This window comes from Anopheles maculipalpis, chromosome 3RL (genome assembly GCF_943734695.1).
Source record: "Anopheles maculipalpis chromosome 3RL, idAnoMacuDA_375_x, whole genome shotgun sequence".
Lineage (NCBI taxonomy): Eukaryota > Metazoa > Arthropoda > Insecta > Diptera > Culicidae > Anopheles > Anopheles maculipalpis.
The window spans coordinates 54205408-54231325 of NC_064872.1; the positions used below are offsets into that span (position 1 = coordinate 54205408).

At 41.6% G+C, this 25918-nt stretch overlaps 7 protein-coding genes across 9 annotated transcripts in view; 4 read left to right on the forward strand and 3 right to left on the reverse strand.

Annotated features, from left to right (window-relative positions):
* Positions 1-25918, reverse strand: part of LOC126560785 (uncharacterized) — a 422053-nt gene that overhangs the window by 288591 nt on the left and 107544 nt on the right. The window lies entirely within an intron of this gene.
* LOC126563180 (selenoprotein F) overlaps positions 1-25918 on the forward strand; it is an 805869-nt gene that overhangs the window by 266426 nt on the left and 513525 nt on the right. The window lies entirely within an intron of this gene.
* LOC126560782 (uncharacterized) lies at positions 4756-5283 on the reverse strand. Its single transcript, XM_050216733.1, has 2 exons — positions 5237-5283; positions 4756-5176 (listed from the first exon to the last, which is right to left on the reverse strand). Exons 1-2 carry the CDS (start codon positions 5281-5283, stop codon positions 4756-4758), a joined length of 468 nt encoding a protein of 155 aa, XP_050072690.1.
* LOC126562990 (DNA polymerase epsilon subunit 4) lies at positions 5589-6321 on the forward strand. The gene is made up of 2 exons (XM_050219596.1): positions 5589-5988; positions 6059-6321. Exons 1-2 carry the CDS (start codon positions 5589-5591, stop codon positions 6319-6321), a joined length of 663 nt encoding a protein of 220 aa, XP_050075553.1.
* Positions 6838-12417, forward strand: LOC126561619 (CTD small phosphatase-like protein 2). The gene is made up of 6 exons (XM_050217878.1): positions 6838-6996; positions 9508-11435; positions 11504-11895; positions 11964-12083; positions 12155-12257; positions 12352-12417. The coding sequence occupies exons 2-6, from the start codon at positions 9513-9515 to the stop codon at positions 12415-12417; spliced, it is 2604 nt and encodes an 867-aa protein (XP_050073835.1). The 5' UTR covers positions 6838-6996; positions 9508-9512.
* On the reverse strand, positions 19759-21225 carry LOC126562563 (uncharacterized). The gene is made up of 5 exons (XM_050219109.1): positions 20974-21225; positions 20683-20771; positions 20330-20624; positions 19949-20232; positions 19759-19875 (listed from the first exon to the last, which is right to left on the reverse strand). The coding sequence occupies exons 1-5, from the start codon at positions 21218-21220 to the stop codon at positions 19783-19785; spliced, it is 1008 nt and encodes a 335-aa protein (XP_050075066.1). The 5' UTR covers positions 21221-21225; the 3' UTR covers positions 19759-19782.
* Positions 22101-24555, forward strand: LOC126560783 (ionotropic receptor 75a-like). The gene is made up of 3 exons (XM_050216734.1): positions 22101-22817; positions 23230-24051; positions 24157-24555. Exons 1-3 carry the CDS (start codon positions 22101-22103, stop codon positions 24553-24555), a joined length of 1938 nt encoding a protein of 645 aa, XP_050072691.1.

Consider the following 25918-nt stretch of genomic DNA (forward strand, 5'->3'; position numbering starts at 1 on the left):
CTTTTATAAGTGAACAAGTTATTTGTTTTTCTTCGTTCAAATCTCAATAACCACATTCTAGCAGATACACGGCTTGACCACAATTGCGAAAAAAAACCAAATTATCTCAAAATATAAGTGCAAGACTTTGTTCGATTTTTAAATTTGGCTTTTCAAATTTGCTATTGAAATCTTGATAATAATCCAGAAATTTAAATCTGACCTAAAAATTTTCCCAGTGGAAAATTACAGGTAAATCCTTAAGCAATTAATTGTTTTTTCAAACTCATAGTTAATGTGTGTGAATGCACAACTGTTTGTAGTAGTAAGCCTTCATTTATTATTGATGTATCCTATGTCGGATTGCCAGAGGATGATCCTTTACGCAAATAAACAGCAGAAATTTCGTGGAAACATCAGAACATGAACCACCAAATCGTATTGTACGATGCAAATCATACTTTCATAGCTACTTTAGCCGTAAACTGAACACGATTGAGCTTAATTTGTACGATTTTCTTCTAGCACCCTATTGATTATCTCTTGGAAAGCTTCACCACTGAACACTTTCTTTTTGCAGCCACAGGCACCCGTCCAATATTCCGTTGGTAGACAATAATTACTCACGATCATAACATTCGTATCATTGCGCACGCTCAGTAATACGAGCCCGCCCGTTGGCAAATGAAATGCGTTACCAATTGGGCCCCTTTTTGCCATGGCTGGGCAAAGTAAGCTGGATAGTGGGATTTTTTCCCCGACTACCAGCTCGCTCTCATTTAGCCTCATAGCAAAGCTGGACTGGGAAAGTGTGATCAACGAGTACCGGGGAGGGTGGGAAGGAAAAGTACAAACGTGATTTGATGAGTGTAAGGAATTTTAACTAATTTAAGCCTCTTTCTTCTTCCATTTATTTCCATGCATCTCGTTTCGGTGGAACGTTCGGATTGGCTGCAAAATCCAGATATCTCTTTGTGGCAGCACCTAGCACACGACCGGTAATCGATTGTTTACGGTGCTACTACTCAGCGTGGATCACCCAGGGGCTGAACGTAGCTGTTCGAATGGTCGGTTAGAGCCGCCCGCAATCGTGCCCAAACCGGAGCCCAGCATAGGAAAAAAGGGAACCGTACACCGGGATTGGGTTTGCTTGCGGACGGATCGAACGGACTGGAATCGATCCGAAACTGCGCCTGACTGCGGGAAAGGAGCTGCCTTCAGATACACTTCAGTATGCCGAACGTTGCATATGATGATTGCGGACACTAGCTGTTGGAGCACTGCAACAGTAGCAACCCAGCACATGACTGCGTTGATCCGTTTCGGGGCTCATTAGGTTGAAGTTTTAGCGACGGATCAATTGCAGCAAACTACTTGCATCCTATTAGTGTAGTCTGTTTTACTCGTGTATTAGCTTTTTTATCATTTCTCTGCTACATCAGGTCTTTGATCGTCCTCGAAGATTGTTATACTTGAACGTTATTAGCGATAGGAAAACGAAAAGCGAGGATCGTTTTGCTATGCTAAAATGGGAAATAAACAATCAATCGTCGGGGACGATTAGGACCATTTTTATGTATAGGGTTTACAAAATGTAAACTTCCCAGTTATTCGTATGCCACAAGATTGCTGGTTGGTAAAGATGGCACGGTAAAATCAATGCTCACGCTTAAGTTTTCCATTTTCCTTACGCTCCAAACACCGAATCCATTGCAAAAAAAACGAGCCACATCAAGAAGATCTGATGGAAAAGGGAAAGATTAAGTGTTTCATTCGATTTTTACACGGTTTAATCTTTGGCAAACATCAATCAAAGGGGTTATCTTTTTTTCTCAAGGATTCACGTGTCGTTGAAGTTTGAGCATGTTAGGTGATGTTGTATAATAGCTTCCTTGTCGTAGAATCAGTTGCGACGCGCAAAGTTGAACATTATTTGCGAATAAAATGCTAGCAAATGGCACTTGAAGTAAAGTGCCGCGTTTTCTTCTGATGTGTTTTTCATGTTTTCAAGCAAATGGATGGCTTTTGTTCGAAAAACAATGGGAAACCAGGAACATTCACAAAACATTTGATGCGAGGACATATATTGTAGTGTAATGAAATGTTTAATTATTTGCGATCTTTTAATGCTAATCCACAAGATACTACTATGCTTCGCTAGATGGTCGGTGATAGAGGAAGTGGTGCACCGAATAATGCACACATTGTTGCACCGAATGGTGACTAAAAACAATCGTTTTATTGTTTGCTAGCAGCAACTACAAATTAGTTGATAGAATGGTAAAAATCGCAGGCAGGTGGGCAATTTGCGGAAAAACGCGCATGCCAAGGATTGGAGATAACCTGTTGAAACAACACAAATGATAAAAGGAAGAATTTCAAACCCCGCATTTAGAGAGTAAGTGTACATCAAAATTTACACAAAAGTTATGCGAATGTATACACAAAGGTAAATAAAATCGTATAATTTTCAAAACCGGCTTGGAACGTGTTTCTTAGTTTATTGACAGAATGCCAACAGTAGCAAAAGAAGTCTGCAAATTTGTTTAACGAAAACTATCATCCGAAAATTATCTTAACAAATATAGTGACGACAAAAGATGATGATAAGTCCCATCTCTTACCCCAAGACAGGGTTTGAGAAGGACGGAACTGTCTTTACGATATTTTTGCTCTAATTGTATAATAAAAATTAATCGAAGAGTATTTGGAGGAATCCAACAAGCCATCAACATATCTGATAAGACCAACACAATTCCACCGAGGAAGAAATGAGCCTTACTTCACGACAATGATATTTCATGGTATCTTTTACGTAGCGTTCCAGCGACCGAGGAATGGGACTGGTCCACCACGTTAAAGAACACCATTGCGACATCCATATGGCCAGTTCCTCTAACACCAACGGGAGGATTAGGGCACTACCTTCCGAAGCATCAATGTATGAATTCCGTTGTGAACTTCCAGACCGTGAACACTCAATGAACCTGAATGACATCAATCTGTCCACTTATGCGCGCGCGTATCTCAAACTTGCGTTGTCTCTTTCTTTTATATATTTTTTTAAATTAAAAATACACTAAAAAATCTTATCATCATCATCTAGAACATGATGACAAGTGCAGTTACACAACACAGAGTGACATGGACACGATCAATAGATTAAGAACATCTGCTATGGTACATAACGTAAAAATTAGATTGCAGAGTAAATTTTCATCGGATCTTCTTAGTTTTTTTTGTTTGTATAATTATCATTTCATCATTTTGAAAAAGAGTTTCTATAATTGGATAAATCTTTAAGTTGATTCTTAATCTGGTTTCTTCATTTTGATGAAAATATGACCAAAGCACATAAGACCATAAAATACGACTATTCATCAATTTTACAACTCAAACAAAATAACATTTTGAACATCTCTTCTTCACTCTTATCAACGCTAGAATGGTTAGCCCTGAAGTCCTCGGGCCACAGGGAATTTTAAACTGTTGAAATCGATGTGAAACTGTCAAAAAATCTCAAAATTCCGTTTTTTCTCCCTTGCCTCGTTTGAAAGGGATTTCAAAGCGAGACAATTTCTCTAACAATCATGAGAACTTGAAATTCTCAAGTTCTCTCAATCGAAAGCAACAGTTATAAAATCAGATACAAAAGTGGTCTTAATCTATACGCCGCGTGTCAAATTTCAAAATCAAAACTCCAGGTTCTCAGCTGAAAAAGCTAAAATCGCAAATTTGTGATTTTTAAAAGAGCATCGTCATGACATAGATATTCGTTAAATCGCAGAAGCAGGAGATGGTATACCTTGCCATTGATCATTATAGGGATTCTCAGAACTTTTCCCGTGTAAGATAATATTTTAGTTAAAATCACACAGTACTTCTTTTTCTTTTGATCTAATATTTCGAGAGGTATGACATCCTTGACTTGTACGATTAGCCGCATGGTCCCCTATGTGTATGGGGAGACAGTCCAAACAGGATTTGATACCTACTCCTATCGCATTCCCGTTTGGCCTAATTTATATATTTACTTGGCAATTTACAAAACAGTCCGAAGCGAAAATCTTGTCCGGTGGTTTGTTGGCCCAGCGGTAGTGGTCTCGCTATTTCACAATGCTGGATCGTATGTAGTAGCCCATCCGGACAGGCTTTCTGTGAGGAGGATTAACTATCCCAAAACCATCATTCCATCTCAATTCGTAATAGGTACAAATCCTCTGCAAAGGAGGGGAACCTATAAAACAGTTATGGTAGTACCGTTCGTCCGGTACCATTCTCAAGACATGTCAAGCCAGCTGGATCGTGATGAAGTGAAATCACCGTACAGCACACAGATGTAACTGATCCTCTCGATTGTCCAGAGGATTTCGATCGCGGGTTATAAGATAACTAGACTAAGAATAGCTACGTATATAATTTAAGCAAGGGATTCCAAAATAACAAGCACGACTTATCGAGGCTTTATTACAACATAGAAAAGGTACTCCATCGCAACGAAAATCAATTTTTTCAGAGGCTTTGAGTTTAAGAATTTTGATTGCTCTTCCAAATAAAGATACTTTGTCTTTCTTTCATGACTTTGCGCTATGCTTAAAAGACGTTCATCAGAGAAACAATTCAACATTGCGGGATGTAATTTCTGCGCTTTTTTTAAACTGTAGAACTTAAGCTTTGAGTGTCGTTTTTATTTTTAAAGCAATTCACTAAAGGCTAGCTTATGATACACAAGGATGGATCCGCTTAGTTTACGATAGATTTACATCACCCAACCTTTTAATTAGCAGTTTCAAAGTTCATACCGAGTTCTTTCATCCTATTCTCAATATCAAGCGTTGATAGCCCATTTTCCTTGTTGTAATGGTAGCTGACAATAAGTTGTTTTTCTTCCAATCCAGGAACATGTTCAAAGAGTGACCTGCCCAAACCTTCGTCAATGTCGTTCTCTTCTCGTAGAATGCAAAAGTAAATCAGAAATATCGCTACACTAAAGTTTACCACGTACGGTTGAAACCAAGGTATATCTTGTCCCTTCGGTCCTTCCCTGCTACGTTGCGCAGTCCAGCGAGACGCTTGACTGCCAAAATATTTGATCGGCTCGTTGTTAACCTCTTCTTTGGGATTTTCTTGCTTTTTATAGGTAGCACTATGTGAGAAACTGACCGCAGCCGACAGAAGATTGCACCGATGATGTGTGCTAAAAAAAGAGAGAAGTTTATACATCAAGGTACAGTTTTTTCTCCAAAAAAGGACTTACTTTCTGAGTAAAGGTGCTAATCTTCGGACGGCTATTATTTGTGCCATTCTCAAAGCTATAGCTTCGAATGATTTTTTTGTGATTTAAGCTATGGTTTGCCCAAAATTACACAATGTTGCGATGGGACTTTGTTATGATATTTTTCATATGTTTTTTTTTTTGTTTCACTTTGACATTTGGACAAACATGTACCATTTCTAGGAATAAAATGAACCGCACACAACAAAGTAATCAGTCCTTGGAGTATAAACGCATGTTTTAGTTTTGTTTTTCCTCCTTTCTTTGCTTATTTTGTTGTGTGCCAGTTGAATTTTGGCGCCAGATTACGGCTGTAAAGAAATTTCTCAATACGATGGAAGAGGTTCAATTTTCTGAGGAATTATTCAGTACGCAGGATGAAGCTAGCTTTGGAAAAGTAAATTCAGTACCGGAGGTGGTTCCGGAAAATCTTGTGGAAGAAACCAATACACCGTCTTCGAGTGCACACACAAACGGCAACAAAGAAAGTGAAAGACGTGCCTCGGTCGAGACAGAAACTCCGGATCTTGTTTTTTCAGAAGATATCGATTTTGAAAACCACAGTGAAAAGGTGATCGATGTGCCTGAAAAGTCTGAAGACGATGAACGAGAAGAAGATCCTGTCGAATTAAACGAAATAGATAAAAATATCGCCGAAAAGAATGATGTGGTAGAAGCGGAAGATGTTGGTGTGTCCAAACCTAACGACGATAATGCTGCTGCAAATTCGAAAGGTAATTCGTGTGGCAGTCGTTGCGTACAGATTGTATGATACTTCATGCTTAATTATACTTTCAATTTTAGCCACTCCTGAAGAACGATTGGCCACGTTTCCGTTTGCCCGCATCAAGCAAATAATGAAATTGGATCCGGATGTTGGAATCGTATCGGCAGAAGCAATATTCGTCGTTACCAAGGCGGCCGAATTGTTTCTTCAAACGTTGGCCAAAGATGCGAGCTCGCATACACTTGCTTCGAAAAAGAAAACGATGAGCAAAAGAGATGTTGAAGTTGCGATAGACAATGTGGATGCGCTGATGTTTCTCGAGGGAATGATGAATGTGTAGCTTGAAGGAACTATATGTAAGTTTATATGAAAGATTGCAGGAACTATATGTAAGTTACATTATTATTATTAAAAAAAGTTTTGTTCATAACTATAGGCTTCCTTAATGTAGCAATATGTTGCTAATCTGCGTTTCTAGCTTTTGCATGCACCCTGAATGAATGGCGCATGGCGAAGCAGTTTCTGGTACAATTGTACTATTTTGATATTGTTCTGTACAATTGTCGGTGAAAATATTAGACTCCAAATTCTCCATGCTTTATGCATCTACAACTTAAAAAAATTAGAACAAATTAAGCAACAGGAAAACTTTATTTTTTAATATGAATACTGCTCACATCAAAAGGGCAAACAGCCGCCCGCTTTTATCTATTTACCTTGTGTAGCATGGGCGGCCAGTTTCATAAAGGCGGCTATTTGACAGTGCTGACTGATATCACGCACACTACCGCCAAAATCGTATGCTAGATCGTATCCGTACACACCAACACACAGACACCAGGGGGTATGGTGTACGTGATCTCGCAGCAGTTTGATGTCAAAAGAGTAGCCATTTTAGAAAATCAAAACAGTGAAAATTCTGTGCAAGCGCGTGAAAGCGCAAAATTCGGTGTTCCGTCGGTGATGAGTGCGCTAGAAATGTTTTGAAAGGACTGTTAAGTGTGTGTCGTGCAAGGTAAGTGTGAAGTTTCCATGTGCCTAGGGGTATTTTTCGTTGAGGAAAATGCATTATTGTACGGGTTGCTTGTGTACGGGGTGAAATTTTTCGCGGCGAAACTAAACTGACTAATCGGCGTTCTCGGTTTGCAGCAACTATTGGGGGAACTGGCGTCAGGTGTATTGTTATCGGGAAACATTCCATAGCGCGGCACGAGCGGTGGGCTGTATGCTAATCGATATTTAAAGATTGAAGAATGTGCTTTCTTGCAGTTCAAAAAGATTAAAAAAAACGCGCCAGTATCATGAATAGCTAACGCTGGCGGGGAGATAATCGTGTGTTTTTCAGTGCATGCGAGAGCAGCACAAGCACGCGCTTAGAGCGTCGTCCTACGGTGAGGAGCGCGCGCTAGAGGAGTTCAGAAGCAAATTTGTTTATAATCAAATATCTGTTTATTGTTAGGAAACAGAACACATTGCAAGTGCGCTAACCCGCTTGTGGTCGTGCCTTAAAAACGGCGGGCAAAAGCACGCGAATCAAGTGTAGCGAGTAGAAAAATGAGATTCTATTAGCGCCTAAAATAAAATGTGCGTGCGTGAATGCGCGTGTGTGTACGGAAGATGAAAAAAAGAAAACAAACGGTGAAACACAGTGACAGTGTGTCTGCCTATGCGCTGTGTTGTGTGGTGGGAAGAGTAGTTTGTTGTCAGCCAGCAGCGGATGGGAATAGAGAGGGTGGACGGCCAAACAGCACGCGAAATATCGCGCGACAAAGCTGCGAAAATGAGAATAAAAACAGAAATCAGCGCGTTTTGTTTGGGGCGACCAATGCTTCTCGGCCAAGCAGCAGCAGCAGCATCCACAGGCAGCACATTCACAGTGGAAGGAGAAAACTGCATCGCAGAGATCTCTAGAAGGCTCTCGCTCTTTTAATTTCTCTTGCTCCGTTGCCCTCTCGCTTGTTCGCAGGTGGCGCGCTAAAGGGTCTCGTGCCTTTTCTCCCTTCTTTTCGTGCATGGTTGAATTCATCTGTTGCCGCGCGAACAATCAGCTTTTCACCTGATTCTTCCTGGCTGCTGCTGGTACACACTGTACACTTTCGCTGCGGGTGCGCGCATTTTCACCGTCGCTCCATAGTTCCGGAGACGAAGTTTCACCTTCCTTTGATTGTGCTTGGCGATTTGGCGTGAAGTCTACACTAGTAGGCATTGGGATCGCTATGCGACAACGACTGAGATTGATGGTGTTCCGAAAAATTGAAAAATAGCTATATAGAGATGTAAACTATACGAAAACTTGTTGTACTTTATCTTCAATTTTACAGTAATTTCATGTCTTTTATATTTTTTAAGTATAAGGAAGTTGAAATGCTTGTACAGAATATTTGAAATATTGAGTTTGAATCACACGTGCGAGAGCGAGATGCGGCATATTTTGCTTTAAGATCTTTATAATAAGAGAGTTCGCTTATAAAGACACAGACACAACACGGAAGAGAGATATTGCGTGGATTACTCACGTTTTTTGGTCTAAAAATAGATTTTCTTGTCTTGTGACGAGGAGTTACAACCAGCTTACCAAAAAAAAAAAACGTGTTGCTCTCCACACGGATAAGGAGTTAAGAAATCTTTACACACCGAATGCGTCGTCGATTGATGGCGATTGATGCGACAAACTTCCAATTTCCTACACACACGATGGGGCACGCGCACTGTACACAGAGCTATGATATTTATTCCGCTCGTACAACCAGCCCGCTTGGGTAGGATTGGTTTTACATACACTTGCGATCATGAATTAATAGAGAGTTGGCCATGAGAATATTTAAATTACCTGTTTGATGGTGGGCAGATGGTGTAACGGTTATTTCTGCAATATATTTGTAACTTTGTTAATGACTGATTAAATCAATTTCTTATGAGGCGCACCATTTTTCCTCTACACAACCTCGGTAGGATCTTGTTTCCATACAATTTTCTATTTCTTTTACTTTGAGATTTTACACGTGAAAAGCTGGATAGTTAAAATTTCGCCCTTATGTAGGGAAGGTCCAGATTAGATTCGATACCCAGTCCTGACGTGTCAAAGGATCTCTTCACCCGACACCACTATCAAAACCGTCACAAGGTTTGGCTGATGTCATATCTCAGTTTGTGGAACAATGCAATTAAATTTCTAGAATTTAATATTTTTTCAAAATATAAAGTCATTGTAATGATATCTTAGTTTTCTTTTAAAATATGATGTACTCAAAAGGTTTATCTATGTTTTATTGATAGGTTTATTTTCAAATGTTTCTTTAATGAACAAATCATGCGAAGTAATAATTATTTTGTACTGTAAAACGAAAATTAAATATGCAATGCTGTAACATTTCATGTACATAGAAGAAAAACTAAGTTTTATTAAAAACTTTCATCTGTTTCGCTTTGAGTTATTAATCATGGGATGGCATTATTTTAATATTTTGTATATGTTTTGTATGTATTTCGGATAGCTGTTTAACGTCATTTATGTTTTTCTTTTCAGTCAAAATGTGGCTGCGAAGCGAAACTCGGGATCGACGACTGCGTTCAAGTAGTACACGAAACGCGGTCAAGTTTAAATCATCACTCAAGGTGGCTAGCCAAAAGGCAAAAAAGAGTTCGTCCATAGAACTCGTGGTGTCCTCGTCCCGGCGAACCGTGCCATGTCGATCGGACATATCGACGACGATTGCTGAACCTACGTCCACTGTGGTGTCTAGATGTAAAAGCACCGCCACACCCATTGCAGCATCGCGATCGATCGGTTCCAGACGCACGACGGCGGTGGCGGCGGCGGCGGCGGCATCGCCCGTCAAGGCAACAAAAAGAAACCATCGCCCAACTGCTGGCGGTGACGATGGTGTAAGCAAAGCAGACAGCCGCGACGCTGTAACTATTCCGGACGATTGCAAGGAAAACTGCTGGCAGGATACAAACGATCTCACCCTGTTCGATGGCACCACAGTTATCGATCAAAAGCACTTTGAAGATTCACCTACACACTCCAGTTGTGCTGGTCCTCAGCAACTAACGGCAGGCAATGTTTCTTCTAACAATGGCACAACACCACATACCGAAACGGAAGGTATGAACTATTCCACTGAAACCACCGAATGTGGATTATACACGAAAAAAGTTACCGACGATCTGGGATCGGCCGAAGATGCACTGAACCAGTTCGGTATAATTTCGTACGATTCCAACAAAAACACACTGTTGGGTCATCCGACTGTGTTGCCATCGATGATCAGTACATCGCTGGCGAGCAGCATCGTTGCAGGTGCATCCTCATCGAAGGAAGAGCTGCAGCCGCTAAACTCGAAATGCGTCACCGAGTGCGACAGTACAACGGCGGATCTGGGCAGCGATGTGTCGGGCGCGTGTATTAGTAACGTTAAAGATGTAGTTAACAGCAGTTGCTGCGTGGATGAGGATACAATCCTGCCATCCACCTCATCTGAGGGAAACTTTCCAAAGTCAAGTGCAATCATATCTTCTCAATCGCTAGATATCGTTGTACCGGAGGTCGACTCAACCACGGATACCGTACCTCCGGATACGTCGTCTACTGTTAATCTTATTGCCGGCGATATGATCGCCTCTTTCCCTCTAACCACTTCTTCCATCGGAATGTCTGGATCATCGATGTCGTCGTCGTCGTCGTCATCATCATCGTCGTCTTCATCCTCGTCATCCTCGTCTTCATCGTCGTCATCGTCCTCGTCGACATCATCATCTTCGTGCAATACATCACTGGGTGCGTCCGTATCCGCAGTATCGATGGCAGCTTCCTCACTGTCATCCAATTTCCAACCCATCGCGTACAGCAACTGTTCGTCGCTATCTGCAAACGGATACGAAGAGCAACCACAATCGAGCTATTCGCCGAGTCAGACGGCGGCAGCCGTCGCAGTTGCGTCTGATTTGATTTCCATGTTCGACGAGGAACACTACAAAAACGCCACCGATCTCGGCCAGTACACGGATTTTACGTACAACGCGCTGCTCACCCAAGCACTGCTCAGTTGTGGTGATGCGGCAGCAGCGGCCGGCCTGAATCTGAGCTGTGGCCAATCCAGCACAGACGGTTTGAACGATTCCGCGTTCTTTTCGTCCCTCAATACAACGGCCATCGAAAATCTGAAAGCGCTTACGTCCCTTTCGAGCATGGGCCATAATATGGATGGGATGATGCTGGATGAAAGTGCAAATTTATCGCCCAACATTGGTACGGCAGGTTACATGACTGAATACGGCAGTATGCATCAGGAGCAGCAGCAGCAACATCATCTGCAACATCAACGGGCGATGAATGGATCAGAACAGGAAACGCTGATCCACAATATCGAGTGCAATGAATCAATACCGATGTGCGGTGATGATACGGAGACAAGTATGCAGCTAGAAAATAACGAATGCATAGAAATGGATGTAAGTTGCCTTCATTGTGAGAATGAAAAGATCTTTTTTTTTTACTTAACAAAACTTATTCTTTACAGGAATCGAACGATGGACAGCACGATGATGCTGCTTACCGGGCCTTTGATCCTTATTTGTTCATCAAGCAGCTTCCTCCACTGACCTGCGAAATGCGTTCCAAATGTCCAGCATTGCCGCTCAAGACACGGTCCAGTCCCGAGTTTAGTTTGGTGCTCGATCTGGACGAAACATTGGTTCACTGCAGTCTGATGGAGCTGTCCGATGCAAGTTTCAAGTTTCCGGTGCTATTTCAAGAGTGCAAATACACGGTGTTCGTTCGCACCAGACCTTACTTTCGCGAGTTTCTCGAGAAGGTGTCGCAGATGTTCGAGGTGATTCTGTTCACTGCCTCGAAGCGGGTCTATGCCGACAAGCTGCTCAATCTGCTCGATCCAGACCGCCGTCTCATTAAGTAAGTGTGCTTATTACGATTCGTTGTAGCAGTCGCCATCATTAATACATCTGTTTCCTTTTTCCCAGATATCGTTTGTTCCGCGAGCATTGTGTGCTAGTCAACGGAAATTACATTAAAGATTTGACTATTCTGGGCAGAGATCTCTCCAAAACCATTATCATAGATAATTCGCCCCAAGCATTTGGGTATGTATTTCGGTCACAAAAAAAAAAACCATTTTGTGAAAATGAATTCACTAACGTGGTATATTTTTCAGATATCAACTAGAGAACGGTATTCCAATAGAGAGTTGGTTTGTCGATCAAAGTGATTCTGAGCTGATGAAAATTCTACCATTTTTGGAACGCCTAGTTGAGATGGTAAGATTAAATAAAAAAAAAAAAAGAATGGATTATTTTATTTTGTGAACAAACTAACACTAATCTCCATCTGTCTATGGTTTTTGTTTTTCAGCGCGAAGATGTTCGTCCGCACATTCGTGAAAAGTTTCGACTGTTTTCGTTTTTACCACCAGATTAAGGTATTTAGACATCGTTTCATATTTGTTGACGGCGGGAATTTAGTTAATCTCACAACTTCATCGTATATTGTGGCTCGTTTGAATGCAAACTGTACCTATATCATCTATTTTTTTTCTTTAAACTATCGTCATTTGAAGATATGAACTATGACCGAAACAATTACTCAAGTAATATTTAATACGTACGACGCGTTTAGTTTACGGTGGACAAATCTCTTTTAGTAAGCATACACAGATAAAATCAAACCGTGGTGTAAAGTTATAGAATTACGAATGAAATACGGGAACTTGGGACACTTGGTGTGTGTTATTGATACATTCATGTTTATGCAACAAAAAAGTAGTATGACCGAGATATACGATAAGATGGAACCATTGTGCACAAGCGTATAGTTTAAATGACAAATTTACTTAAACAAACCGCAAACTATAAGCATAACAAACACACAAACACATCTATGTTGAAAGATTAGCATAAACTCATCATTAAAAATCCATCAACAAACCAACCATATACTCGAAACGACGGAAGCAGAATAGAAAAAGTCGATTTAAGCCATTAACGGTGTAGCAATATGAGTAATAACTTCTAGAAGCTTAGCGTAAAACAGTCCATCTCTTGTCATCGTTCAAGGAACGGATTGATACATACACGTTTACCCTTGTGTATGATCATTTTGCTTTTGCTGATAAGTTAATTAATTCCGATAACGTTAAAATTTTCAGTACTGTGTCCCGTGTAGCTTGACAGATGACGGGGAAAAATAATAAGACAAAAACGATATAATAACGATCAAACAGCAAAACAAACTTGAGAAGAATGCCATAGTGAAGAGAGAACAAATTACGGAAATATTAGTATCAGATGCATTACTTACACTTGTACGGCGGAAAACATGATGTGCACATGAATTATACACGTATATCAATACAACACAGTTTAAATTTACTTAGTATTCATGTAAACGATGAAATATAATATTTAAACAGGAAACGCGTGTTGCGTCGTCCCTTGAGTAAATAAATTGCAATTGGGAATGCATCCGGGGCGCAAAAGGCGTTGCAGGAGGAGTGCTTCAGTTATATGATGGGATTCCTGATTAAATTTGATAACACAAACACACTCACACACACAATACGTAGTAAAAGGCAAGAAGCGTAGAAAGTTAATATAATTATTACGATCAACGATTAACGAATGATCAATCAACATTGTTACATGAAAATGTTTCTTCCGTTTTCTTTGAAATATTGTACCCTAGCTTGTAATATGATAAATATATATTTTTTTATTTATTAACTCATGCAAATGACTTCAGCAATGTTTGTACAAAAAAATCATTACGAAAAAATGTTTCCACTTTACGGAGCATGCAATTGTTTTGTTGACAAAAGGTAAGAGATAGAGAGAGAGAGAGAGAAAGAGAGGCAAAGTAAGAGAAAAAAAGAAATCAAATATGTATCTTTAATTTTCAACAATTTTCTTCTCCAATACTACAACACCAGATACACACAATCATCACCTTTTGAAGGTGAATTGTTTCATTCGTTTTCTCTAAAGTGTACAGAAAAACAACAAAATACAGCTGCGTTTTTCATTTTGAGGAAAAGTCTAACTAAGGACAGAAATATCCAGCGTATCCATTAGGCCGTTTGAGTGTAAAGGTTGTGATGCAAGCATTTGCGACAATGATAGAGAATGTTAAGCATTTGTGGAGAACTATGTTTGTTGCATGTTCCGCTTTATTTCTTTGCCGAAAACGAAAACTTTTAAGCGTCCCAAATCATGTGCCCCGCATCTTAGGAAAAATAAACCAGTTTAATTCGTTCTTCCGTCACATATTTGTTTACTCTGTATTGATGAGATTTTTTTTCATATGTAATAAAAATTTATTTCTCTTAAAAAAACACCGCGCTACCACCGTTTATAATAAAAAGAGCTCTCAGTTTCGTGATGACATAAGCAACTTACTAATATTACTATTTGTATACTCATACGTATTACGTGTAATTCTTGGATTAATCTTGTGCTGATGCTTTTTGAAGCGACTGATGTTGATTGTTTTGATCATAGCTAAAAAGCTCATACTGAATATTACTGACTTTACATTCGATGTAGTCCAACATCTTCCTTTGGTAATTAAAACGCCGTAAGCTTCTAGTCTCAGTAATTTGAAAATTTGTTTGTAGGATGGAGCTAAATTTTGCTTTGGTTTATACATCCATATTATAATATTTTTCCAAGGGATGTTTACATTAGACAACCAGTCACATAACATGCATCATTGGTGTTCCGCAAAATTTTCTTATCAATGTTTATTCTAGTAAATGATCGATGTTTTCCTTCTCCTAGGTTCGCCAGCCTATCTGTTTAAACTATTTCCTTAAATGTGTCCCAATACATCGATCCATGTACGAAACTTTTAACTGATCATGTAAATCCATGTAAAGACTCAACTATCGAAAGCATACTAAGTGCCGGTCCTTACACGTTGACGTACAACGAACATAGCCGAGACTTTATGTCTAAAATAATTCTTTTAGAAACCTTCCCGAGTGTGCTTATGTTGTTTGGCAAACTTGCAGCTACGAACTGGGACGCTAAACTGGCTGGTATGGTGTAATGTAATTATAGAGATTTTGTTAGTGACGTCGGAATGAGAAATTTTGATTGTAAATGGTTATTGATTTTGGAAATATTGGATCAAAGCATTTAATTTGAGCAACGAGTGTGGCTATTGAGCTTGTGTTTATTTGCATGGAATTGAGTTAAGATGTAGAATGGTTAATTGTTATGAATATCCCAAAAGATATATTAGACGGTTTTATACAGTGATATTTACATCACAGATTCTGGAAAATGTATTTCTTCGTTAGGTACCTTCATGCCACATCTGAAGTCAAGATATTTGTTTATTTACTATTAGTTCGATGGACTGCTTAGTCGTCTCGACGGTATATAACAATTATAACACAGTTTACATGAATATATGCATTTTGCATGAGATCACCACAGAACATATTCCTACCGTGCGGAGTTTGACGGACGCTGGGCAGTGATACGATCCACAAACTCAACAAAAGCAATCCCGGGCTCGAAGACATCATAAACAGCGTTAAACTTTCCACACATACATAGAAGTGCGCCACGGTACCTTAAACAGGTCCGTGGTGCGGTGATTGCCAACATTGCCCGAGTCCGAAGCGATCTGGCGAGCACGTACCAGTTAATCGAAGATACTAACGCTGACTCAAGACGCTCATCGAAAAAAGGCAGTCCGACAATCAGATACCTAGTCTTATAACTGAGCCGGTAATCCCTGGAACGAAGTGCAATACATGTGATATTGCATTGTATGATCTCAAGACGTGCGAGTACCCGAGAAACCGCAGGCCAGCACACTATGCAGAGAGTCGTATAGCGTCTTTATTGAACATTAAATAACATTGAATCACTAAGCTCAAGAGTCATGTTTATGACCAGTCAAAACAGACGGCTGCATCTTGAGACAAATTTTTTTATTAAATTCAAATTGTCTGCATCTCCGGGCTACACAATGTATATGCTTAAACTAGGATAGGGAGGGGGGGGGGGGGGGGGGTAATAACTGTGATAAGGAGTCATTAGAGGTACCGGATTTTTATGAAGTAAAGGTAGTGGACTGTAGAAGGCGAGTTCGGAAGTGGGAAATAGGAAAGTTGAAGTCGAACAGCTCGTGATCTCTGTTGAAAGAAATGCAAGCTCTTAACCAAGGATCATTCTGGCCAAAAACCGATCTGCGGGAAGGGTTAAATATAGGTGGTCTATCACGAAGTCAACGAGAAGGGACATACAGGGGTATAGAAGATAGAAGTGAAGGAACGTCGAGTTCAGAGGAAAGGATACATGCGATGAAGTAGGACTGCGTGTGCGAATGGCGGGATCTAATATCTATTAAACCCAACATACGGCAGCGGAGAGAATATAAGGGCACGGGAACGGTGTAGCCGTGTAGAAATCTACGGACAGCGAGGCGTGTAAACTTCCTCTGAATCCTCTCTTTTCTCTGCATAGCGGTTTCTTCGGCTGGGGTCCACAGTGCGCTTGCATAATCCAGAACGGAGCGAACCCAGCAACAGTACAGTGCCTTTAAACATAAAGGATCTCTGATCTCAGAAGCCATGCGAAAAATTAGGCCTAGTACTCTATTAGCTTTATTAACTACATGGTTAATGTGTTCATTGAACGAGAGTCCCACATCCAACTAGACCCCAACATTTTTCACGGTGGTTACTCTACTTATTTGGGTGCCGCATAAGGAGTAGTCGCATAACAGCCGACCAGCAGAACCAAAACCACCAGCAGAACCAACACCAGAGCACCAACCCATTTTTCAAACAGTAAACAGAAAAGTCACTAAGAGAGCGTTGGAGAGATCGACAGTCGGAAGACGAAGACACGGGGAGAAAGATTTTGATATCATCAGTAAGAAGAAGGTGCCCATCAGTTGGAAGAACATTGATGCAGTCATTGATGAACAGGATAAAAGTGATAGGACTAAGTGCACTTCCCTGAGGAACGCCAGACAAGCCCACAAATGACGATGAAAACGAGTGTTCCAATCTGACGGAATAAGATCGATTCGAAAGAAAGGACCTGATCCAGGAAAGTGATCGAGTTGTTTCTCGAAGGAGAGCCTCTTGTCGAGAAAAACGTCCATACCCTTAACACAGTGTTGCCTTTTGAGATGCTGCCCGCCTAATCCGTAATCTAAAATCGCTAATGCTCGTGAATGACTGAAAGTAATCACTGCACATTTGTCGATAAAATAATTTAATACAGTACACTTGCACTACCTGTTAAACTCACTTAACGAGACCTAATCGAGCATGGTCTTGAGCATGTTCCACCATAGCATCATAGATAGGTAACTTATGTAAAGTAGAAACAGCAAACACGCTTGCTTGCTGCTTTGAAGAATGTCGGAGGTTTTGTGGATCCATACTTACAGAGTAGGATCGACCAATTAGGTATGAGTTTATCCAGTTCACCAACGGTCCTGGTAGTCCGGTGGCGAACAAGATGCTGTGGTACACTGTCGATCTGTCGAATTTGTCTATCTGGATAGCGTCGATGGGTGGAACTGATATAATCCGTTGGTCTGTACTGGCATGGGTGTCTGTTCATTGGCTTACTTACATTTATTCTATTTTTATCCAACCTTTTAAGAGGATACGTAAAGAACAAATGAAAAAAATGAAACACATCAGTTTAAATTTTTCGTTTTATTTATTTAGTGCATTGTTTTTATTTTTCTAATCTTTAGTTGTGTCCTTGGAACAAAAGTTGTCGTTGCGAACTTCACGTAACATACCATTGTTTGTTTGTTTTTGTTACTTTGTTTTTTGTACACCAATTCTAATAGGACAATCAATTTATGCCACATTTAAAAAAAATTACATCAACTCCCAACCTCGTGAAAGCATTAATAGATCGAACGAAAACGTTTGTTAAAACCTTAGTTTTTGCTGGAGAAAACAAACCTTAAAATAGAGTAGTACAGTGTAGTACGTTTGCAGAATGGCAAGACAAGAAGACAGTTCTCGTTAAGTTTTAATTCGTTTGTATATGTAGTTTAAGTTTGTTAGTTTAGTTTGTGTTTTTGTTTTGTTTTATCGCCAATGGTTGTTGATTAGTGTAGTAAAGTTGTGCGCCCATGGGTGTGGAGGCGTTCTTCGTTCTTCAATAGAAACACAGTTCCACATACGGTGTGAGCATCCAACCTGACAACCGTGAATATTTTTCCATAAGTTCATAAATGCACACATGTACCCTCCGGTCCGGTGTTTTTGTGTTTATCTCTTCGCACTCATTTTCCGCATTGACCCGTGTAAATTGAACGGTTTTTATAGTAGTAACGGCTACTATGATCAATATTGATTGGTATTTCTAGGCATCACGTTTATGCTTTCTTGTTGTGCGGCTTAGACCGTATAATTACGCTCGATACACAACATTTTCCCCATCAAGCGCTTGGTTTTGGATTTAAAGGTGATTCGAAAGAATTGGTACTTGCATGCTCTTGCCGTTTTTTGGGGAATGTGTGACGATCCTAACCTCTAAAGCGCCGGAATTTTGGGATGACATTAATATCTTTAAACCCTCGCCCGCAGTTCGTGTTCTCCCTTCTCCGTTCTATACTGTTACTATCCTTAGTCCACAGCTTGATCTGCAGTTATGCCCCCAATTTGCTATGTGTAAATATATATTCATATCAGTACCATGGTTGTTGCAATATCCTACCAATGCCCTCTTGCTGTTGCTACAAAAATATATACGCTTATATATATTTTACGGGGTTTCTCAGATTCTGCTTTGGAGAGAATACAAGTGGTGTGTTTCGAGCCCTATCTCATTAGCTTTAGTTAGCTCATACTCATCCACCACACACTGGAAAGAAGGATTTTGTGGGTTCACTACTGTATCGATGTTCAAAAACTAATCGGCCCGGTTTATGGTTGCCAGATAATTCGTAAAAATTCGTTTCAACGCTCCTGGCACGCAGGATGCAGGACGAGTCTGGTCGCCGTATCTAACGTATTAATTTTTTTCAAAAATGCTTACCAATTCAAAGGGTTCAAAGAAGTATAATCGGAATGCACAACGATTAGTAGTGAATTTCTTACGATTAAATACTGCTGCCGTGGGCCAAAAAACTAAACATACTTTCTACTGTTACGACACTACGATAGGAAATACTAAACATTGATGGTTATCGGTAAATTTGCAGACATTGCTGTGTGCGCTGCAACAGTAGTATCACCATTTGAGTTAGTTTAGGAAGAAAAAAAACAACAATGTTGGCCTCCACTTAGTGCCGACTGTTTGCGGGCTTTGCTACTGCAGTAGCAAATACTCTTCTGTACTCTTCTAATCCCCACTTCGCTACCGTACTAACGCTCTTACTGTCGATGTAAAAAATCGTGGGGAAATAATCTTTAGCCCTAAGAAGAATCCATTAACGCAAGTCATTGAAGGCCATCGATGTGTCTATACTTATCTATCTATCCTATGGTTTGGGTTAGCATCCGCGAACAGTGCCAGTGTAGAGTGTGGGACAAAAATTGGACACAAGAAGGGAAAGTGTGCATCACGCCACACCCAGACGGGATCCAGGATGAAAGGTGGTAGGAAGAAGGGTGCTTACAAATGAAGTTCTGATGAAGTTGACGGTTCTTATCGCATCACTTCGCTCATGCAATAGTACGCACGTGCACCAGTTTTTGAGGGTATGACTTGGTGTGTTTCGACGATGACCATGCTGTAACGCTTCACTGGTAGTATGGTAGTATTGGTTGGTAGTAGTAATTCTTCACCCTTAGGTTTAGAGAATAGTGCACGCAGTGCCGTGCATGACCTCGCTGATGAACATTGGCGTACCAGCACCTAGTCCACCATCAGTTTTCTCATTTTCATTCTGTGGCAAAGAAAGAGAAATTATATTTAAAAAAAATATTTTTACAGTCAAATAATCACTCCATCAAAATTACCTGATCGTATTCACAGTCAAAGTACCGACTCTGACAGTCCAAGCAGCGGCATTGATCGGACATCTTGCACGTAATGCCACATTCCTTCGCGACCGCTTTGTACAACTGTTTGCTGGATTTGTACAGTATCTCCGGACCCTTGACTTCCGTCTTTGGGGCAGTGTGTTGATCGTAGATCGGTTGCGAGTTGCTGTACGAACTGTACTCTTCGTCCAACGATAGCGTGTCCTGGTTTTCGTTCGACAGACACGTCTCATCGATTGCCATCGTTTCCATTTCCTCCGCTGCATTGTTTGTGCAACCAAAATCGGGAAAAAACATACTCTCATTAGAACGTGTCTGTCTTACAGGGTGACCTAAAACTAGCACTGTCGCACGTACCTAAATCCTGCAAACCTTCGTTGCAGCTCAGCTGATACAATGGATCGCAGGATCCGGTGCAGGTTAGTAGATTTTCCTGCGAAGGGGTGGTCGTGGAGCTGCAGGTGTACAGGGAGGAATCGATAGATTCCTGCTTTCGCGTTTCGCCAGGCGAGCCTTGCTCCGTAGTGCAAGGCAGTTGGTGCTCCGTCCCAGCCGGCTGATTGTTGGACATCATTTCGTAACCGAGCGCAGTTGGGGAAAGGTTCAGCAACGATGTTCGATTGTTCTCTTTGTCCAAAGCGGCGAGTCGATTCTTTAAAAAAGGGATCGATTAGAACATAGAAGCGGGAGGACAGCTTTAAAAGACTTACTTCTTCTAACACATGCTCGTACGATGGCGGTGGGCTTAGTGGTATAACATTCGTATGCTCTGTGTTGGTGAGCGAAGGATTGTCATATCCTGAAAGGGAAGGACATTCGATAAGGACATTTACGATAATACTGTACCGGAACACAAAACCGTCAAGATGGTCGCGTAAGTGGACGGAAGGATTATTATGCTGGGTAGAAGATGGTGGTTGGTGGTGGTTATAATAATTGCCGAGCAGTGTGGGCTCACCCACGCCCACTGCTCTCCCGAAATTCGAGCTGATTCCAATTACCTAGTATTGGTTCGTCGGTAGTGTTACTGGTCAGTATTAAGGCGCGCCGATCGTTGCTCATCGACACAAGGCTATCGTTATTCTGCTCTGAATCAAGGGTGGTGCTGCTACCGAACTCATTTGCGTTCGCACTGTTTAAAAGAGGTCCGGCGGGATTGGATTGGCTATCTACTACGACATCCTGCTCCTGAGAGGTACTACGCGACGACCCACTACCCATGCGGAACTTAAGCTTAAAGGGAGCCATTGCATCAAAGGGTCGAGTCGGAAATTCTATGGGGGGCAGCCAACAACTGGCTTTTTTTTTGCGCTGCCGCAGAGCGGTTCGTAGGAATATATGGACTAACTGCCGCGTGAAACACACCGGACACAATGTTAACTTTTGAGCTCGGCCGCGACAACTTTGCGACAACTAGGCAACAAAGTAGGAGTTTGCGATTCAGAGGACCCACCACTGGAAGTAAAGTAAAGGATATTGAAGAGATAAGGTAACATAATAGACAGAGGTAAAGTAAAAGTGAAGAAAAAAACGCGTCAAATACGGTAAAACAGCCAAAAAACGTACTGCACACTCTATTGGAAGGAATAAGGTAAATTTGCAAAGAAAACTAAACAATACGTTAAACAATAATCTGATGGAATGAAGTATAGTAGTAAAAGACAAAAGAAGCTATCGATAGCGCAATGTAATGTGAAATAGAAATGGAAAATGGTATGCATCAAGCAACAAGTTACACAAATCTGAAAGAAAACTGAAGCATAATTGGGACAACGTCATGAGTAAAACAATATTATACTACAATATTGAGTAAAACTTTCAAATCAAGCAATTACATATGGTGGTTCAAGTTTTTGGCATAATCAATTCAATCAATGCTATAAATGAGGCGAGCGATTGTAAGGCTTTGGATGCATGCGACTTAAGAACTTCCCAATGGCGATGAATACTGCACGTGGTTGCATCAATTACCGTCATTACTGTAATAGTACTATTTTCCTAATGACATTATTAGTAAGGCTAGCAAGGGTTAATATAAAAACTTACAGGACCACGCAAACAAGAAACTAATCGTTGATCAACTTCACACATGCAAAGTGTAAAAACTGCAACCACATAAGCCAACAACATGATTGGGTTTGTACTGTTAGTGTACTGTTCCGTATTCTGGATGAGCGGTTATGCTCGTGACGCTTGGTATCAAAACGTTAGTGCACTGGCAGTGGATTATTACCGAGCAAGACATGCGAAATCTGTGACAGTTTTCAGCTGCTGGGCCGTTGAAGAGCGGTACGATTTTTTTAGCCGCACAACGAATGCTGGAATGATGGTGGATTTTATGGAACCAACGAGTGAAGCTGTTGCCAGGTTGCAGCCCAACCGGATGTCCCAAGGTGGGCTGTTGATTGATGTATCTTCTTGTGCAACGTTAATGTCGGAGCTGTGGCAAATGGATCACGAATTGAATAAGCTTCTGTTGGGAAATTTACACTGGATGATTCTTGAAAGGAATGTCTCTTTGGAGAGGGAAAACACTTCAGAAAGCGAAATAGTCGATGGATTGCCACCGCGTCTAGAGCTACTCTACAATGTACGATTCCGAACGCTCGAAATGATGCCTTACACGAGCGTTGTTCTAGCATTCCCGAAAGCTACCGGTAAATGGGAAGTTTGGGAACTATTCAAACCCTATCGAAAGGCTGTTTTGTCGAAGGAAAATATTACTTCGAACTACACACCAACGGTCAACGGCCATGAAACGCTGAGCAGACAATTGATGGCGCGAAGAAATATTGAAGTCCGGCGACGCAACCTACAAGGATATTCTATGCCGTGTGGTGCTGCGGTAAGTCTTTTCTACGTTGTGTGTGTGTGTGTGTGTGTGTGTGTGTGTGTGTGTGTGTGTGTGTGTGTGTGTGTGTGTGTGTGTGTGTGTGTGTGTGTGTGTGTGTGTGTGTGTGTGTGTGTGTGTGTGTGTGTGTGTGTGTGTGTGTGTGTGTGTGTGTGTGTGTGTGTGTGTGTGTGTGTGTGTGTGTGTGTGTGTGTGTGTGTGTGTGTGTGTGTGTGTGTGTGTGTGTGTGTGTGTGTGTGTGTGTGTGTGTGTGTGTGTGTGTGTGTGTGTGTGTGTGTGTGTGTGTGTGTGTGTGTGTGTGTGTGTGTGTGTGTGTGTGTGTGTGTGTGTGTGTGTGTGTGTGTGTGTGTGTGTGTGTGTGTGTGTGATATGTGTAACAACTTCAATTACAATGCTCATTTTGTAGATCACAGCTCCAGAGTACTTCAAGGGAATGGATGATCGGAGCGACGTGCATGATGTGTTCGCCAAAGTCAACTTTCCATACATCGAAGAGCTGATGCACGATCTCAACTTTACGCTCAATATGGTACAGGTAGACAAGGGTGGTTACAAGCACAATGGAACCTTCAGTGGATTGATGGGGAAGTTTCAAAACCATTCAGTTGAGCTGGGTTGCATTGGTACGTTGATGCGCACTGAGCGTCTTGAGGTGGTCGATTTCATGATCGTCACGTTGATCATTAGGAGCAGCATCATCTTCCGACAGCCACCACTGTCGATTGTGGCCAACATCTTTGAGTTACCGTTTAGCGTCGGTGTTTGGGCGTGTTGTTTCGGGTTGATGGCGATCTATTGGATTGCTATGCTCATGATCCGATATTTAGCCAACGGCGAACGGTTTACTCCGATCGAGTCGTTAGTCTTCATCTTCGGTACGATGTGCCAGCGAGGTTTCGAAATGATGCCGCCACATTTCAACGGTACGCGTTTGCTCATGTTTTCACTGCAATTGACCAGCTTCTTCATCATTACCTCCTACTCGGCCAGCATAGTGGCGCTACTACAGAGTCCTAGCCGAGCTATCACGAGTGTTGGTGATTTGGTACGGTCTCCGCTAAAGGCGGGTGTTATGGACAGTAGCTACGGCCGGGTGTACTACCAGGAGTCGCAAGACCCCGACGTACAAGACCTCTATCGGAAGAAGATTAAATCACACGGCGAAAAGGGGTTCATGGAACCGAACGAAGGAATAGCACGCGTTCGGCAGGAAATGTTTGCCTTCGAGGTTGGTTTGATTAGACCGAAAGCGTTGCACACTGGCAGGTTGGGGATTAGATATTAATTTGATTTTTCCACCTCTCTTCGAACCGTCGTGCTGCCGTCATCATAGGCGGAAGTGAATGCGGCCTACAAGATAATAAAGGATACGTTCGAACCGGAGGAGGTGTGCAAATTGCAGGAACTCGAAGCCATCAAACTAGCGCCGTTCGGTATACCGATCGTGAAGGGAAGCAAGTATCGGGAGTTGATACGCCAGCGGCTGATGAGGCAGCGGGAGGTCGGCATCATCAGACGGTTCAACATCATTTGGATTCATCAGAAGCCGCAGTGTGAAAACCAAAACTCGGGTTACAGCTCGGTCGGTTTGGTGGAAATGCGTTTTCTGTATTTCTTTCTCGCCGTAGGGTTCCTGATTGCGGTCATGACGCTCGGCGGGGAACGCGCCTGGTGGCGGGAGGGGGCAAAGAAATTGAAATCTCGTCCCGCAATAATCAAACGCAAGTCCTGAAGCTGAAAAATTAATCTTCTCGACAAGCAGCGTGCTTTTGGTGCTGTTGTTGTAGGGGTTTGATATGATCGATATAATAGGCAAGCGAGCGTAGTAATTGCGTTTCCGCATTCATTAGGCCTGGTTTTATTTTTGCTGCTGCAAAACAAGACCGTTATAGGTTCAAACTTAGGACCTTGCTTGGAATTTGAGAAGAGTATAACAAAACAAAAATCACTTTAAGAAAATCTGCAACGCTTCATAGGTTAAGTATAAAAATATCGTCGAGTAATGCACAAATCACCACAAAAAGCGTACCAAAGTACGTCAGCATTTGTTGGCCCATTTTTCCCTTGCGTGCTTTTGAAAGAATCAATTCTCGGTAAAGTTACCAGCGAGACTAACTAACCATCAACAGAGTCCAGGTCATGACGCGGGGAAAAAACAAACCAACATCGAGCATCTCTTCTTGACATCGGTTATCGATTATCTGGTGGGGCTCGTCCTTCAAAAGTTTGCTCGTTTATGGTTCGAAAGCATGGTAAAGCTTACCATTGCCTTTGACGTAGCCTACCGATGTTAGGACACTGCACCGACAGCTGGTTGAAGCGGCTGATGTAGCTTGCCAACGTTTGTTACGCTCGCTAGGCCCAACATTGATGGACACAGAAGCGTACCATGATGCGGTGGTAGAAACTACAAGTTTTGCTACCATAACAACAACTATCAGCGTTGGAATTGGCCCACTAAAGCTCACCTTGTATGTGGCGAAAAGTTGATCAGAAATCAAGTACATTTATCACGCAAAAAAACGTTCCCATAAAATGTTTGAATGGATGGGCGCAGGATGAGGACAATGGTTGAAATTGTTGAAGCAGCATTTAACAGTGGCGTGAAAAACATGTTTGTCACCAGCGTGAATTAACCTAAAAACGAGCAGAAAAGTGTTGACGGCATGAGCAAGTGAAAAAGGATTGAAAACCAAACCGTCATGCGATGCACGGGTTTATGCTGACAATCATTTTGTGGCTTCTCCGCTAACGCGGTCCAGGGTCAAGTGCTATTCAAATAGCTAATGCATTCTTGAATAAGTACGTCCTCTTCCATGAATGACAAGAAGGCGGCATTTACATCGTAAACCATCGGTCGCTATCCTTCGCGCTAAGGAGGAGAACATCGGACCAGTAAGGACGAACTAATGCCTCGCGGTATACACTTTTTGCAAACGACACACGGACACACGAGTGCTGTTGACGCCAAGAACTAACGTAATGACACAGCTTATTTTGTGCCCGAGTTTTTTTGCAAACAGCTCGCTCGACGGGCGCTCGACACATTGTCAAGAGGCTTTAAAAAGTTTTCAGCTTTTAAGTCGGGTTTTCCG